The sequence below is a fragment of the Lathamus discolor genome, chromosome 6 (assembly GCF_037157495.1).
Source record: "Lathamus discolor isolate bLatDis1 chromosome 6, bLatDis1.hap1, whole genome shotgun sequence".
NCBI classification, from domain to species: Eukaryota; Metazoa; Chordata; class Aves; order Psittaciformes; family Psittacidae; genus Lathamus; species Lathamus discolor.
Window position 1 is genome coordinate 10,206,414 of NC_088889.1, and position 14,574 is coordinate 10,220,987.

Genomic DNA, 14,574 nt, shown 5'->3' on the forward strand with positions numbered 1-14,574 from the left:
ATCCCAGGGACATTTTCAGAATGTTCCTAGCTCCTAATACCCAGCTGTGGGGCACAGCAGAGACAAAACCAAAATTATTCGGGGTTTTTTGATTTTGTTTTCAACTAACTGTATTGTGTGCAGTTCTGGTGTCCTCAACGTAAAAAGGACATGGAACTGCTGGAACAAGTCCAGAGGAGGGCCACGAGGATGATCAGGGGACTGGAGCACCTCCCGTATGAAGACAGGCTGAAGAAGATGGGGCTGTTCAGCCTGGAGAAGAGAAGGCTGTGTGGGGACCTAACAGCAGCCTTCCAGTATCTGAAGGGGGCCTATAGGGATGCTGGGGAGGGACTCTTCGTCAGGGACTGTAGTGACAGGACAAGAGGTAATGGGTTAAAACTTAAACAGGGGAAGTTTAGATTGGATACAAGAAGGAAATTCTTTCCTGTTAGGGTGGTGAGACACTGGAATCGGTTGCGCAGGGAGGTTGTGAGTGCTCCATCTGTGGTGGTGTTCAAGGCCAGGTTGGATGAAGCCTTGGGTGGGATGGTCTAGTGTGAGGTGTCCCTGCCCATGGCAGGGGGGTTGGAACTAGATGATCTTGAGGTCTTTTCCAATCCTAACTATTCTATGATTCTATTCTATGATTCTAACTGAAGTCAGAAAAAAACCCCAACCAACAATGAAGGGATGGCAATAGCAGGGAGAGAAAAAAAAAGGGGGGGGGGGAAGGTGGGGAATGTGAGGAATTTATTATCATTTTTATGCCCTTCATCTTCACTACAAAGCAATTTTTATTTGGAAAGCAAACAACAAAATAAATGGCTTCCAAAAAGCTGCTTTTATAAATTCTCTCAATGTGACACAAGAACAACATTGCTAATCCAAAGAACTTGAAGATTTTGTGAATCCCACTAAACCAAATCTTATTTCACGGGGGAAAGAGCATTTAATTTTCTATTTAACTTTCTTTCCATTTCACCACTTTGAAAGTCCACATAACTGCTGCCTAAAGACAAGCTGACGATGGAGATTCTGAAGATGCAAATTCTTTCCCAGCTTACTAACCTGCTGTGAAGCCCCAGACAAATAATAAATAGAAGTTGAAATTAGACAACAGAGGATATTTACTGACAGTTAACATGCACCTCAAGGTAAGCAGTATCTTTTTATTTATTGTCCTGCAGTAAGTTACTTTTTTAAAGAATTTGGAATATTAGCAGATGTAAGCAGGCATACACACATGCCACAGATTTTCTGCAAGTCTTAACCTAAAGAGATTTTAAGGTGCTTATTTAGACAAACTACAGCAACACTTAGCAACTACACAAAATAGCAGTATACAGTACTATACAGCTGGCACAAACACGTCTTAATCTGTGACATGGCTGTAATAGGATCTTCTACTCCAAACGCAGGCACTTTTGTGCAGCTATACATATGCTCTGCATATAAAAAGTTTCTGAAGAGAAATAAGTTTCTAACTTCCTCTACTTTTGAAAAATTACAGATCAAAACAGTTCAAAAGTTTTACTGGAATTCAACCTGGCACAGCTGATCTATATTGGCATTAGTACTTATCATAGTATAGATCAGAGTCTTAATTTCTCTCAGACTTTTTTTGATAGTTAGCTCTTTAAAACAGGGGCCTGGAGTCCTAACAGCTATCTCACCTTACACAAAACAGAATAAAAGCTACATGAACAAAAATCTAGCACGTGAACAGAAGTAGGCTACAACTTTTCCTTCTTGGATGTAAGATAGATGTCCTAACAAAAAATGGATCTCCCACACCCCTAACAGTTGAAAGAGCATCACTTCTTAGTCTTTTAAAAGCTGTTTAAAAGAGAATTATCATTTGCACATGAAGTTTGTGCTGCAAGACGATTAACAATTAGTCTGTAGGTCAAATGCTGCAGTGCACGCTATCTGATCTCTCTGGTTACCTCAAAACCCATGCACCTGAGAGCACTTTTAAGTTACACCCTGATTCCAAATTATCGGGATGATATTTGAACACCCCTCAATTCCCTCCCTCCTGCTTTCCAAAGGCTGCAAATAAAATGAAGGAAAACAGAAGGAAAACAACATCCACTGTGGTAAGGTCCCTTAACTAAACAACTACAGTAAGACAACAGAGGACAAGGCAGCCACTCAAGCAGATGTAGACTTTACATCGAAGATACCAGCATTCTTACAGTCATTTAAAAGATCAACAATTGTATCTACATCATTAAAAACTTAAAAAAAAAAAAAAAAATTAAAAAATAAAACCACCAGTGTTCGTGATTCTGCCAAAGGCAGAGCTCTAGAGCTTCCAAGAAATAAAGCATGAAACTGCCGGGTTTAAAAACGTGTTCTTTAATCTTTTTTCAATACAGTCCAAGAAATACGGGAAAACCTTCTTCCACATCATGGGTTACCCTGAGACAAGGAGGCACAAAATCATAAAATGTAATCAGTTCTAAGTAACGTTAAGTTTGATGGCTTTGTAATGGAAAATAACCAAGGTGTTTGAGGGTAGTTGACATAGTTTTAGGTCCTTATGACTTTAGTACAAACAGTGTAAGAAAAACAGCCCCGAGTTTTTTACTTTAAGAGAACATGCTCATTGGCAGCTTTATCACAAGGCATGCAACCACGTGATACATAAACTGTGCAATTCAGCTTGTATGGGAAACAGGACATGAGCTCTTGCAGAGTTACATATACAATGTACTGAGAGGAAGGATTCAAGATTGTTCTCATACCTTCCTTTCAGGTTTTCAAGTTCTCTGTGGTGGAGCATGCTTCTCACATGTTCTTCCATCTCCTTCAACATAGGGGAAAAAAGTAAAATCAGTCAAAACAAAGCAGTGTATCATAGTTGAAAAGCTCACTTTTGAGAACCCCTTGACTTGCAGGAAAGTGTACTCTACTCCCATAGGGCTGTAGCAATTGCCATTCCTGTTTTTATGATTGTAAATGCACAAGTAGTCACATTCTCAGGAAGTTATATAAGGTTACCTTTCCTGAGGAAGGACACACAGGAGTCGTAAGAATTCAGCAGAAGGGGAGCAGAAATCCAGGAGAAAGACAAACAGGCATGCATGAAGCAAAGCTTGTAAGACTGATTTTTGACAAGTTACTGTTGTTCATTTTTTCTGCAGTCTGTCACAAGTTCAGCAGTAGCAGTCATTTTTCTCCTTCTTAGTAGCTGGTGCAGTGCTGTGTTTTTGACTTTTGGCCTAGGAACAGCACTGATAACACCGATGTTTTTAGTTGTTGCTAAGTAATGTTTAGCCTGACCAAGGACTTTCAGAGTCTCACGCTCTGCCAGGGAGGAGGCAAAGTCAGGAGGAAGCAGAGACAGGACACCTGACCCAAATTAGCCAAAGAGGTATTCCATATCACAGCACGTCATGCCCAGGATATAGAACTGGGGGCAGTTACCCAGAAGGGCCAGATCACTGCTTGGCTGGGTATCGGTTGGCAGGTGGTGAGTGGTTGTATTCTCTTCCCTTGTTATTTCCCTTATCATTACTGGTGGTAGCAGTAGTGGTTTGTGTTATACCTTAGTTACTGGACTGTTCTTATCTCAACCCATGGGAGTTACATTCCTTCGATTCTTCTCCCCATCCCTCTGGGAGCGGCGGGAGGAAGGGGGAGAGTGAAAGAGAGGTTGCATGGCTGGGCTTAAACCACAAATCTCATCAATATCATTCTCCACAATCACAGTACTTAAACCGCTGTTTTCCTGTGCGATTCAAGTAGTCTCTCTGTATTTATATTATGACACAGCTGAAATTTCATCATCACAAAATTTTACTGCTAGATGTACTTCAGAAACTGAGATGTATCTCACATCAGTTTGTTGCCTACAGCAACCTTGATCCATGAGCTGCAGTGCTGCAGCTTTATAACTTACTGCTATTGAAAGAGAGCTGCTGAAGAGAAAGAATGGTCATAATTCAGCAAAAAGAAACAGCTCAGAAGATTTAACTTTCTCTTGGCATTTGAGCCAAAGCATGTGGAAAGCTTCAGAACACATACTAATTACTATTCTCTCTAGTCCTTGAAATCCTACCCACATAGGGTAAGCAACATCTTCAACATTGAAAAGTTGTGTTAATTAATACATTGGAACTTGCAATATATCCATGTACCGCGTTTCTACGCAATATATGAAGGTCTATTAAGAAACACTCAGTTTCAAGGCACACTTTACATGATATGTAGCACATAGCAGATACACATCTTCCATATGAAAACACACATATCCCTAAAGGAACAAAAAAAATAAAAATGCATGTATTACAGTATTCTCATCACAATTTACAGGTAAATAACCTTGAGTGCTTTTCACTTTAGTAGCTTTATACAACAACATAAGCAACTCAAAGACCTCAATATTTTTAGTGTTCAGAAGCAAGCATACTGCACAGCTCATTTCAAGAAAGAAACTCTAGAGGCACATGCAAATACACAATTTGTGATAAACCTTGATCAATATATTCCTGGTAAAGGGGAAAACTCTCACACTTGGCACAATTTTAAAATGGAAGCATTTCTTTCACACAGTTCATATTCGTATCTTAAGATTAGTTAACTACTGGAGGAGTTAAGGCATTAATTCCTTACCTTTCTTGAGTTGTACACAACATGACATAATATGCATTTTCGCTCTCGAACCATGCTTATTACGCTGGAAAGATCTTATCCCATACCTGCAATTAAAAATAAAAAACCAACATTCAGGATTTTTCCCCCATTATTCTGTTCTAGTAAGTTAATTAAAACTAAGCTACTATTCATGAAAACACTTGTGCTGAGTTCTTTTAGAAAATTCATACCTCTTGTACATAATTTCACTTCAACTGCCCTGCAAGGTCCTACACCTGGGTGGGAGCAATCACAGGCACAGCTACAGGTTGGGCAGAGAAGAGATTCAGAGCAGCCCTGCAGAGAAGGACTTGGGGATGTTGGCTGATTAGAAAATGAACATGAGCCGGCTTCCGTGTGCGCTCACAACCCAGAAAGCCAACCGTATCCTGGGCTGTATCAAAAGGAGAGTGACCAGCAGGTCAAAGGAGGTGATCCTGCCCCTCTACTCTGCTCTTGTGAGACCTCACCTGGAGTATTGTGTGCAGTTCTGGTGTCCTCAACATAAAAAGGACATGGAACTGTTGGAACAAGTCCAGAGGAGGGCCACGAGGACGATCAGGGGACTGGAGCACCTCCCATATGAAGACAGGCTGAGAAAGCTGGGGCTGTTCAGCCTGGAGAAGAGAAGGCTGTGTGGAAACCTCATAGCAGCCTTCCAGTATCTGAAGGGGGACCATAGGGATACTGGGGATGGGCTGCTCATTAGGGACTGTAGTGACAGGACAAGGGCTAATGGGTTAACACTTGAACAGGGGAAGTTTAGATTGGATATAAGGAAGAAATTCTTTACTGTGAGGGTGGTGAGGCACTGGAATGGGTTGCCGAGGGAGGCTATGAATGCTCCATCCATGGTGGTGCTCAATGCCAGGTTGGACGAAGCCTTGGGTGGCATGGTTTAGTGTGAGGTGTCCCTGCCCATAGCAGAGGGGTTGGAACTAGATGATTAAGGTCCTTTCCAACCCTAACTATTCTATGATTCTGTAACTTCAGAACTGCTGTTTCAGATTGGATGCTTTTTGCATACAACCACCGTCATATCAAAATCTGCCTTCAGTTTCTTTTAGGAAAGATATGTTTTTTGAACTAGATGAACTAAAAAAATCCTCAAAGGTGAGGTAGAGGGGAGAACAGAAACAAAAGCTTTGATAAAACAAGATCCAGACCCCTATTAGAGCAACTGACACAGCTAGTTTAGGCTTCATCAGGCACCTTGCAAGTGAACACAGTCACTGACATTACTATTGCCCAGGGAAGTTGTGAATGCTCCATCCCTGGCAGTGTTCAAGGCCAGGGTGGACAGAGCCTTGGGTGACATGTTTTAGTGTGAGTCCCTGCCCATGGCAGGGGGGTCAGAAGTAGATGATCTTAAGGTCCTTTCCAACCCTAAATATTCTATGATTTTATGATTCTAATCAATATTCTTAAAAAAAAAAATAAGGTAGCTTTGAATAGTTACCTAAACCAGTTATAATAAAAAGTAGCTTTCCCATTCTTTCATCTTGCTCCGTGTCCTCCAACACATGGCACTCATTCTAAAAGCAAATAGAGATCTGTAGGCATCCTCTCATCACTCAGATTAGCAAAACACTTTTCAACTCTGATTGAGAGGTAAGGAATTGGGAAAACCAAGAACGGCAAATTCAGATCTTTACTTTGGTATACAGGACAGCTCAAGATATTTAAGGCCCCAGGAAAATTAAACTAAGGGCATTCATGACATCAAAGACCATCAGTCTTCACGGTTTATGAGGCAATTTGTTCGCCATAAAATAAAACCTGAAGTGATTTAAATTCAATATTTCCCTCATTAACCTCATTAAGAACTACACATATACATGTACTGAAATACTCAATTTAGACAGCATTTTAAGATACATTCTTTAACACCATGCTGTACATGTGCACCTTATGTATCAGAGTAATTAGTAAAAACTATTGATTTTCATTAATTACTCCCAACAGTATGAGATTATTTAAAACTTTGCACCAGAATAGTAAACATTTCAATACTTAGCACCTTAAGATTTGAATGCATGCAAATGAAAGCAGCAGCAGATCAAATTAAATGGTATACGTATTTTATCATAATGTTTAATTCATAAGGAGGGCAATTAAATTAGAGAGATACATAATAGTCTAGGTTATAATACAAAGACAGTACAAAGTTGTGTAAGAAACAGGGTATAATTTTTGCCTTTTCCCTCTCTTACAAGACACTAAAATGCATAATGATCAAGAATTATGGTAATTTTTTAACTGACTTAGCAGAGGCAGTTTCTCACCCTAAAGTGGAAACAAATGTATCTTTTTAGTACTAGGCATTTTCACATCTCCACACAAAAAGACAAATCCTTCCAAGCTTTGTTATCTTACATTAGTCAACTTCAGAGATAACTTAGCTACAACCATCAAACTTAACCTACAAGAGCATTCTTTAATGGCTCATCTCCTCATCTTACCCTACAAAGCTAATTCTAACTATTTACCATGAACTTTCTATATCAGGGATGTCAAACCCTCTGAATCAGATACTGAATAGAAGCTGCAGGCAAAGAGCAAGAACTGAATTTTTTCAGAATCCAGATTACCCAGAGTTAAAGCAGCTCTGGCATTCTGTGGTCCTCTTCAACCGTAAACAAACAAAAATCAGCCAGTAAAACCATTCTGATTCCAAAATGTGGTTTTTTTACTAGTAACTCTTTTCTTCCAGATATGCATGTCCATTTACAGTTAACATGTGCACCAGCATCCGTGCCGTTTAAAGGGAAGGAACAAAGAGTTGCAGTAGCCTTTTCACCTTTAGACAACAGATAAAGCAGTCTTCTCTTTGTAAACATCCACATCATCATAACAAAATGAAACACACTTAAAACACACAAGGAGATTCAACCATCCTAACCAGCATTCATAGGTTGCCATTCCTGATCTCACTAAAATACCTGATAGCGTTTAAATATCCATTCTCTAGATTCATCTCATGGGCACCTGATATACTTGAATCATTAGTAATAGTCTGGGTGGTTTTTTTTTTTTTTGACAAATCACCCCCAACAAAAGGTACAATATAATTCAGTACTTTGCACCACCCTAGGTCATACAGAGGACACATAAATTCAGATGATATCAGTGATGTGCATGCAGAGGCTCCTCCCTTCACAGAAGATCAGAACACAGAAATGCAAAGTTTTGGAACAAAAGATGTTAAACCCCATACAAAAAGTCTTACTTGTTTTGAAACATTTTAACTGAGACAGTAGTTAAGGAAAGCTTAAGCTAATGTTGAGCAGAGACAGAAAATGAGATATTTCAGCTTCATGATTATCCAGTAGGTTATTAGGTGAGGACAGAAGGACATCATCAATACAGTTTATCCACAGATCTTTGCAGCTGCAACAGATCTAAGTATTTATTATCACACACAAGTGGCAAAGGTTTCATCACCTACCTAATAAAGAAGAGATGTTTCAATATGCAGTTACCCCTGAAAAGAAAGGGTGCTAATCTTTGCATCAATTTCAGATACTTCCTTTTTGGATTAAAATACTCTGTACTCCCCCCAACATTCTTCACTAGCTCTAATTTGTAGTTTAGTGGAGTAATACCCTACATGTGTTAAGGATCTCATCAAGATTACTCAAGTATTGACAGAATTTATTCTGCACAAGGGCAAACCAGCAGCATGGGACTTATCAGGAAAAGGAGGGCAGTGGAGTGTGGTGACTTGCCGACCCAAGTGAGCACGTAACATTAAAAAGCTTTCACAAGCAGAACTAACATTACACCTGTTTTAGCTAATTAAAACATATTGTAATGATAGAGGATTACAGGAAGAGTTTTAAGATAACTGCCCAACCAACTGGGCATTACTTATGACAGAGTACTAAAAATACTAATGGAATTCAAATGCTATTGGATGTCACTATGAAAAGAGAAGCTTTAACCTCCAGAGAGAAGCCCTTAGAGGCAAGAACCCAGAAGAGATTCAGTAGATGCTATAGAGACTGGGAAAAGACACACCCATGTTCTATTTCCAGATGCCTCTTGACTTACTGTCTACATAGAGATAAACCACTTCCCACCACACTTAGCCTTCACCCAAATCCTGCTAGAAAACCCATGGCTCACTTTAATGAGCTGCTTCAATTTCACTGTAAAAGAACTTTCATTAAGTACTTTGAAAATCATTATAAATTCAAGGTATTCCCTCACTCACTATGCAGCGGTGACAAGAACCAGACAGCTTTTGAACCATATAGTCAGTGTTTGCATTTCATCTCATCATACACTATTCTGTTCTATCACAGAACTGTAAAACCAAGAAACTTAAAAATGAATTTTCCCTACAAAAATGCAGGTATATTTCAATACTTAACAACAAAACCCCCAAGCTTGAAACACTGAGCAACCTTTAAGCTTTTATCAGATTTAACATTTTGTGCCTTTGAAATTACCAACTTGCTGCACAGAATAGGAAATTACTTTTTATGGAACATTAATGGGAAAATGAACTACTTATTTTTAAGAAAACAACAAACAAACATGAGGTTTTGCAAAAAAGATCCCATCAACATATAAACGAGAAACTGCAAAATGTAAAGCTTTCAAATGAGATGTCACAACTACTTTCTATTTTACAGGAATGTAACTGAACAGTGAGTTATATTTATTTGTTTCAAAGAGATGCATTTCACAGTTATGTGATGGAAATACAACTTGCCCAGAGCCTGCACCTGCCCAGAGCTTGGAAACAGCACACACAGATTTAATTAACTTAAGCAAGTCTGCTAGAGAGGTTTTGGAGCACACTTCTCACGAGTAAAAATAGTCTACAAAGAAAATCAGGCATTGGACTACTTCCTGCTACAACACTCATTTGTCCACAGTAATTCAACCTTACCGGATAACATACATTAAAAATGTACTTCAAGATTAAATCCGCTACAGATCAGTGGCTGAACACTCTGACTATATAAAGCCACAAGTGCCATGGAGTGAGGCAGGCAGCCCAGCATTCCAGCTGCCTAGAAATCCTCAGGAGGCCTCAAAGAGATCAGCTGTACTGGCCTGTCTAAAGGCCTGCCTAAGTGCTGCATGTCCCTACAGATAGCAGTAGAAACTCTACACTTGACAAGAATGGAAGTCTAGAAGATCAGCCATGACAGAACGCTCTGCAGTGACATGTTCCTCAGCTCCGCACAGCAATCTCGTTCTTTTGTTTCAGGTCCTTCTCTCCTGCAGCAACCGACTGCATACGTCCTAGTTGGAGCTGTAGAACAGGAATACAACTACCACAGACATGGGAAAGGAGAGCAGAGAGGAAAGAAGCAATTCACCACAAAGTGCATTCAGGAAACCTTTAGTCAGTTGACGGGAAGAAGTGGCAGATACAAAGTTATTTTGACTTTCAGACAAGCCTCTTGCTGAAAAGAATTAAGAATGGAAGTGCATTTAGGCCCTGGAAAGCACTTAAACAACCACTTCTAGGCTAGACCATATATAGTTTGATTATCAGCACAATTTACTTTGCCAAGAATTTTACAAGAAAACTGGGAGAACCCCACATAGGCCTTTGACACCTATATCCAACCAGCAATTACAATATACAAGCAGTCCAAAGCAATAATGATTGCTAATTTAACTAAATAATGCTTCATGACAGCCTAGTAAGAGATTTTCTTAAGGATAAAAATTGTAACTAGAAAACTACTTTCCTGTATTACACACTGCTCCAAACATCAAAGCCCTGCACTGCTGTGAGAACGCTGTACAAAACCAAGTAATTCATCATAACCGAGGCCTATGCTCAAATTTCATCACCTCGAGCAGGATTTATGCAGAACAAAGCACCAAGGTTCCAAGGCTCCCTTTCCTTTCCCCTGAGGCATCTGAATTCACTATCTCAAGATCTACCTGAAGTGAATCTCCCCTTGCTCAACAGTAACTTTTACCAATTACCTTAACATTCCTTATGGGCATATGTGGGAGGCATTTTAACCTTCCTTCTGGAAATGCTAATCTATGCAATTTATCTAACCAACAGAGAGAAACTTTAGGATTTACTAAAGTTAAGTCAGGACTCGCAGCATTATTCTCCTCTATCACACTATCATGCACTGTACAGAATTAAAATACTTATACCAGAAGCAGTTTTTAAAGGAGTGTGACTGCCTTTATGCAATATACTGGGAAGGCAACTGAAGATAAGGAGAGTGCAGAGAAATACCTTCAAAAGACCAGCACAGGCAGGGCAACACCTGGCACGAACACAGAGTTTTCACTGATGTCTACTTTTATTTCAAGTAAATCTAAGACTGAGGCACAGACGAGAAAACCTCCTCAGAACCCCACTTTGGAACTGGGCAAGTGCTCACTAAACTATGTCCATCATTATCATAGCAATGACTCTATTCTTCATATGCAAATTCGGGATAACAGCCCAAAGAACTTAACACAAAAGTGCAGGGCTCAGATCAGGGTGAGTTCCCAACACCAACAACACCCTGGGTTAAGAGGACCAATAAGATGTTGTTATACCCACCGGTGCTGATACTTCTTCTCTCCCTCTTTCTCGTCTCTTTTTTATTGAATATTGACTAGATGTAAGTAAAAATATATGGCACAGGACTTGCTGATCTCATTAATCATCGTTATTATATCTAACCATGTGCCTTGTATTTTGTATTAATAAATCATAAAATTGGTTGTTTGGTGTCATTTCACCTTAGTTCAGTACAAGGGTATCACGAAACTTGTTCGCTGCTCCCAAGGGGAGGAGGGTCACCCTAAATGACTACTTTAGGATCACCTATTAGCACTCTTTGGGGAGGGGAATTGTCATCATATGCCTACTATCATTACACCTTCAAACATAACTGATAATGATTGAGACAAAGTCTTATTAAGAAGCAACACAGTGATACACAAGATGCAGGACAAACAACCTAACTGATTCAGGTATTCTCCTGATTTACAAAATAATTCACATCAGCTTATTCTTATAAACTTGTGTCACATTATAAAAGGTCTTCAACAAACAGACCCTTATAAGAATGACAGAAATACCCACCATGTAATTTTAAACATAACTCTGTAACATTTAGCTGCACCTTTTTTTTCCCTTCCTAGGGTATTTAAGCTTATAATAAGCTTCACTGGTAGGCATACTATGTCTGTTTTACTGATTAGAAGAAGGGTACTTGGAAGCCAAATCAAAACAGACTACTCTGTACATCCTATCCATTGCAGTTCCACAGGAGCAGATACCTGGCCTTGGCAAAATGATTCAGACTTGCATAAAAAAATATCCATATAGACATAAGAGAGCACGTAGGAGAGCAGTCAGTCAGTCATCGGGCTCTTTCTGTTTATACAGTCACTATGGAGTATGAAAAACAGCTGTAGAGTGATATGAGGTGCTCAGACCAAGGTAGGAAGGTCACTCTTCAGTATATGGAGCTCTGGTGCCAAGTAAATTCAAGTTAAGGATCCAGACATTAGGACAGCAGTCATTAATGGCCATGCAGTCGAAATACAGGAGTTTGTCTGAACTCTTACATCTCTGTAATGCAGTTTGCCCCGGGACTGGGGTAGTTCCATCAACTCAGGATGTACAATCAAAATGTAAGATAGCCTAGGACTAGATGAGAAAAAAAAAAAATTGCACTACAAATATGAATAATATTTTCATAAAAACAAAGAAGTTTTTCTGTAATGCATAGTACCTGCTTATTTTCCTGTAATCGGTTTGAGTCAGATAACATCTCAAATCTTAGGACACCACCTGGTGGCAGAGTTTACAGAAGATGAGTACCAGTGTTAAAAATGTTATCAATGTAAATCTGATTTCAATCAAATTTAAATTTTATTCCAGATACCTTATGAATTTTGTCTCTACAATAAAGTGTGTGGGGGAACCAATGGAAAAATACCTTAATTTTACCTAGATCAAGTCATTTACACGTCTTAGTATCTCTGTACACAATTTGGACATGTATTCATAGAACACTGATTGCTGTTATTCTTTGTACTGGATATCACAGCCCTGCATAAATTAAGATGCATTTAGCTGACACCTCTTCAAACATTTCTGGACATTTCAGCTAGAAGTTACATGAAGTTCGGCCATAGAAACCACACTGGCTCAGACAACAGACCTAACAGACAGTTTGCCTAAAACCAATTACTTGTTTCAAACTGAAAACACTACAACGTAACACCTACTATGGTGCAAATGCAGTTGGCTTGTACTGCCACTCCAGCTGCAGACAAGCAAGAACAGAAACAAAAGACAATACAGTTGCCTTTACCTGAACAGACCTCACAATAGGAAGCTATTTTCCAAGGTAATGAGTTACGAAGCCATGCTACATTAGCTCTTAGAACCTGCAATATTCATTATAAATATTGCAGTGCTAACAGGGAGATAGTTTCAATCTTCAGCAAAACTACTAAATTTTTGGAAGGCTTAAGTGCTTTTCGGGTTAGGTTTTTTGAGGGGTTTTGATGGGGTTTTTTGTTGGTTGGTTGGTTTGGTTTGGGGTTTTTTTGTTCGTTTTGTGGGGCTTTTTTGTAGGATCTATTAGTTCAGCGAAACAGGCTGTTAGTTTAATATAGTAATTGAGGCTTGACTGAAAAAAGTAACAAATAACAAATGAACAGAAAAAAACAGCAGAAATATAGGAAAAGCAGTCCCAGGAACTGATGCTGAAAACGAAGTCCAAGAAGCCTCAATCCTTTTCTCTCTCAGGTCACACCTCAGAACTCACTTGATTTACAAAGCTCTTTAAAGCTGCACTGCAGAAAGCACAAGAGGGAACATGAGAAGGAAGTCTCTCACTTGCATAAGGCCGTTGTTATCAAAATGCTACCAATAAAGGACAACAAAGCATAAACTTCAGTCACCAATGACACTTTTATCCAATGCTCATAAACTTTTCCAAGTTGAAGCTTATAAGCACCCCTGAACAGTTCTTAATATAATTTAAGCCCTCATGCAAACTACCCCACTTTTAAATACCTTTTACTTCATTGTACCCTTAATGTTTCACACTATCAGCCCCACTTGTTTTAAGTTAGCAGATATTTATCACCACATTCATATATGCTTCCAGTAAGACAAACCTTTAGCAATATATTACAAGAAAGGTAAGTGAGCAACTCTGCCCCCAGAGCCACGTTTCAACCCAGGAAACGGTTCAGGCTGGTATGAAGAGACCTGATGATAGCTACACACCTGTAACAGAGAACCTGCTCCAGCAAAGCTTGTATTAAATCAGGGCAACAACGTTCAGGATTTACTGCAGCAACAAAGGATGCTCACAGCACAAAACAAAATGCATGCCCGCCCCAAGGCAAGATGTCCGGTGCAGCCCCCCTAGGCCAGGCCTGCCCCGCTCACTTCCACCAGATCCGGTGCAACCCCCCATCATCCCAGCTGTCCCCCACCGAGCTTCCCCCACAGCCTCTGCTCCCCGAGGCCTCGGTACTCACACATCACACTCTCCGCGAAGGCAGCAGCCCGAAAGTCCATCCCCGTGCCAGGCCCAAGCAGACACAGCCACCGCACGTCCCCAAACCCACCACCCTCACCAAAGCCGCTCTGCGCCCAGCCGGGCCGACCCCACAGAGACCCGCGGCGCACGGCGGGGCGGAGACACTGCCCAACACAGCCAATGAGCCGGCAGGAAAGTGGCCGCGCTGCACGCCGGGAGGCACGCTTGCTCCTCCGCGGTGCATGCCGGGAAATGTAGTCCCACCGTCGTGGCGGCTGGCCAGTGATGAGCGAGCGGCGTTGTAGAAGCGGGACTTGCGGTGAAGCCGGCAGGATGGCAAATGGCATCACTGGTTACTTGCTAAAACATGGAATAAGTCAGAGTCTCACATGTCCAGAAGGACGGATTTGTGATAATTGGCATAATTGGGAAGCTGTAAAATAGCAACTAATTATGA

The 14,574-nt window shown here is 40.3% G+C and overlaps 1 protein-coding gene across 3 annotated transcripts in view; it reads right to left on the reverse strand.

Moving 5' to 3' along the window:
- ZNF106 (zinc finger protein 106) overlaps positions 1-14,263 on the reverse strand; it is a 41,952-nt gene extending 27,689 nt beyond the window's left edge. For all 3 annotated transcript variants that reach the window (XR_010613872.1, XM_065685403.1, XM_065685402.1), the window contains exons 1-3: positions 14,116-14,263; positions 4,603-4,688; positions 2,733-2,794 (exon numbers count right to left, since the gene is read on the reverse strand). Coding sequence is in view for 2 of the 3 variants with exons in the window: in XM_065685403.1 (XP_065541475.1) it covers positions 2,733-2,794; positions 4,603-4,656 (116 nt within the window). In the remaining variant the exon portion in view is untranslated. The remainder of the gene's footprint in view (positions 1-2,732; positions 2,795-4,602; positions 4,689-14,115) is intronic.
- Positions 14,264-14,574: the final 311 nt, after the last annotated feature.